Here is a 2,226-nt window from a genome sequence, read left to right as displayed (position 1 = left end):
AATTGGAAATGCTGGGTTTGGTTATGAAATTACTAGCTGTGTAATGTAACTGTAGCATTAATCAACCTTTTCGATTTGGTCTCCCATTTTATTAGCCTGTGAAGTTCTGGGAACCCAAGCAGACCATTCTGACTCCATAATTTTTGAATAAACAGTCTGAAATTACTTTCCATACTGCAAAATGTGTAACTTGCAGCTTTTTTTTTTTTTAATTACTCCTTATGCAGGAGCGACATTCCAGTTGTTACCACTTAGAGAGAAGCTCTGTTGTTGAGCAAATGTGGTTCAGTGTAGTAACCACACAGAGATTTTGGTATAGCTCTTGAAATCTTAGGTAGGAAACTAACCTAAAAGGGATCAGTTCTTCTGTCACAGACTATTGAGTGAAATGTTAGGACTTAAAAATTGAATCTCGTAGTCTTAGGTCACCACTGGGTTATTCTTCTTGCTCTTATCACCAGGTTAGAGAATCAGAGGTTGGGGAAGAATGTGCCAATGTCCATTGAAGTGAATCTTAGTAGACTTAATTGTATTGCCTTTTAAAAAATAAATGCTGCTTCTGTTGCAGCATTTCTTAAGGGAGAGGTGTTTCATGAAGAGCTAACCAGACTTTGGGTTTTCATGTATTTTCACCTGGATCAACTCAAGACACTGTCCCACTGAAAATGCACAAGAAATTAGAAAATGTTAATTGGAATAATGTCTATAAAATATTTCATTTTATTCCTTTGTTTGCTCTTGATGCATCCTTTTTCCCTAAATTTAGACATGACAACTGTGTTCTGTGAATGCACTTTTTTTTTTTCTCCTATCCCATGACCTGCCAGAGCTAAACCCAAGTCAGGATATCTGATTAGATTGGCCCCAGCATTAATCAGTGGTCTCGATAACAGTGAGGCCATTGCTCCTTGAAGCTAAAGGTCAGATACAGCAGATTCCAGTCTTTGTACTTGTGTCCCTTTGACCTTAAGAAAATAACACTTGGTTTGATTTGTGTGGTGTCCCTGAAAATCAAGGCTGGTATCTGCAAGTTTTTCAGTTTAGTGGCTGACAGTGTAGGTGTTGAAGGGCTGAGTATTAAAGCTTTACTCACATGCTTACAGCCATGATATCTTTACAGGTGTTATGAAGCTGAGATTGAAGAGATAGATGAGGAGAATGGAACAGCTGCAGTCACATTTGCTGGATATGGCAATGCTGAAGTTACACCACTGTTCAACCTCAAGCCTGTGGAAGAGGGAAGAAAAGCAAAAGAGGACAGTGGCAACAAACCCATGTCCAAGTAAGTATACACAGACAGAAGTCTGAATGCTACTTTTTGCATCATTTTTCATTGGGTTTGTTTGTCTTTCCCCTCAGCTATAAAAATTGGTTAATGAAATAGAAGGGTTTTTTTTTTTCTTTTTTTAAAATTACATCTCTTGAATAGCTTTTGCTTGAAAAAGGAGCTTAAATCAATCTAGAATATAATGTTTGGTAGGTTAATGTGGCTGGTATCAGGTGTTATCTGTCTTGGCAAGATAACATAACAGATTTAGTTTGTACTCATATTATGATATCTCAAGATACCAGGTATGTAAGTTGTAGATTTAAAAAAAAAATAGTACTTTTTAATTGAAAGTGGAGAATTTCAGCCCAGGTCTAGTGCAGGCTGTTCCCAGAGCTGTGGTTTGACTGACAAATAAGCTTAGCAGTAGGAAGGACTTCTGTGTTAGGATAGCTGTGTTCTCTGCAAGGTAATTTTAAGGGGTGAAAACATTTTTTAAATTTTTTTTTTACGTTGGAAAAAAAAAGATGCTACAATTTCAGAGTTTGGTATAGCCAGTGATCCCTTCCCTAAATGGTTGTTCTGAGGGACACTGCCTTGTGGCATAGATTGACTCCTTAAACTTCCTCATCTTCACTGAAGTAACCTATTCTTCATTTTTCCTTCCATCCCTGTCTAATACTTAGTAGCATGAGAGTCTTGCAGATTCCAGAAAATTTTGGCCTTTCCACTCCAGTGGGCTATTTAAATTTTCCAAACCCAGAATTTTTCTGAAGCGAAGGAGGGCTGATAGGTCCCTTTCCAGTTTCAGAAATCAATTGCACCCATGGGCTGCTGCATTTGACATGGGCTTATCCGGTGGTGGTGGTGGTTCTTATGCCAAATATATAAATTAGCAAAGTAACTCTTATACATTTGGAAGATTTGGTTTGGGATTTTGGTTTGTTTTTTTTTTTTTT

General features: G+C 37.5%; 1 protein-coding gene across 1 annotated transcript in view; it reads left to right on the top strand.

Moving 5' to 3' along the window:
- The window catches only part of SMNDC1 (survival motor neuron domain containing 1), a 10,603-nt gene that overhangs the window by 5,114 nt on the left and 3,263 nt on the right, over positions 1-2,226 (top strand). The window contains exon 4 of the mRNA XM_027885730.1: positions 1,121-1,282. Within this exon, the coding sequence (XP_027741531.1) occupies positions 1,121-1,282 (162 nt within the window). The remainder of the gene's footprint in view (positions 1-1,120; positions 1,283-2,226) is intronic.

This window comes from Empidonax traillii, unplaced genomic scaffold, assembly GCF_003031625.1.
Source record: "Empidonax traillii isolate 1590-97213 ecotype Southwest subspecies unplaced genomic scaffold, ASM303162v1 scaffold171:size1303362, whole genome shotgun sequence".
NCBI classification, from domain to species: domain Eukaryota; kingdom Metazoa; phylum Chordata; class Aves; order Passeriformes; family Tyrannidae; genus Empidonax; species Empidonax traillii.
This window is presented reverse-complemented; position numbering and strand designations above follow the sequence as displayed.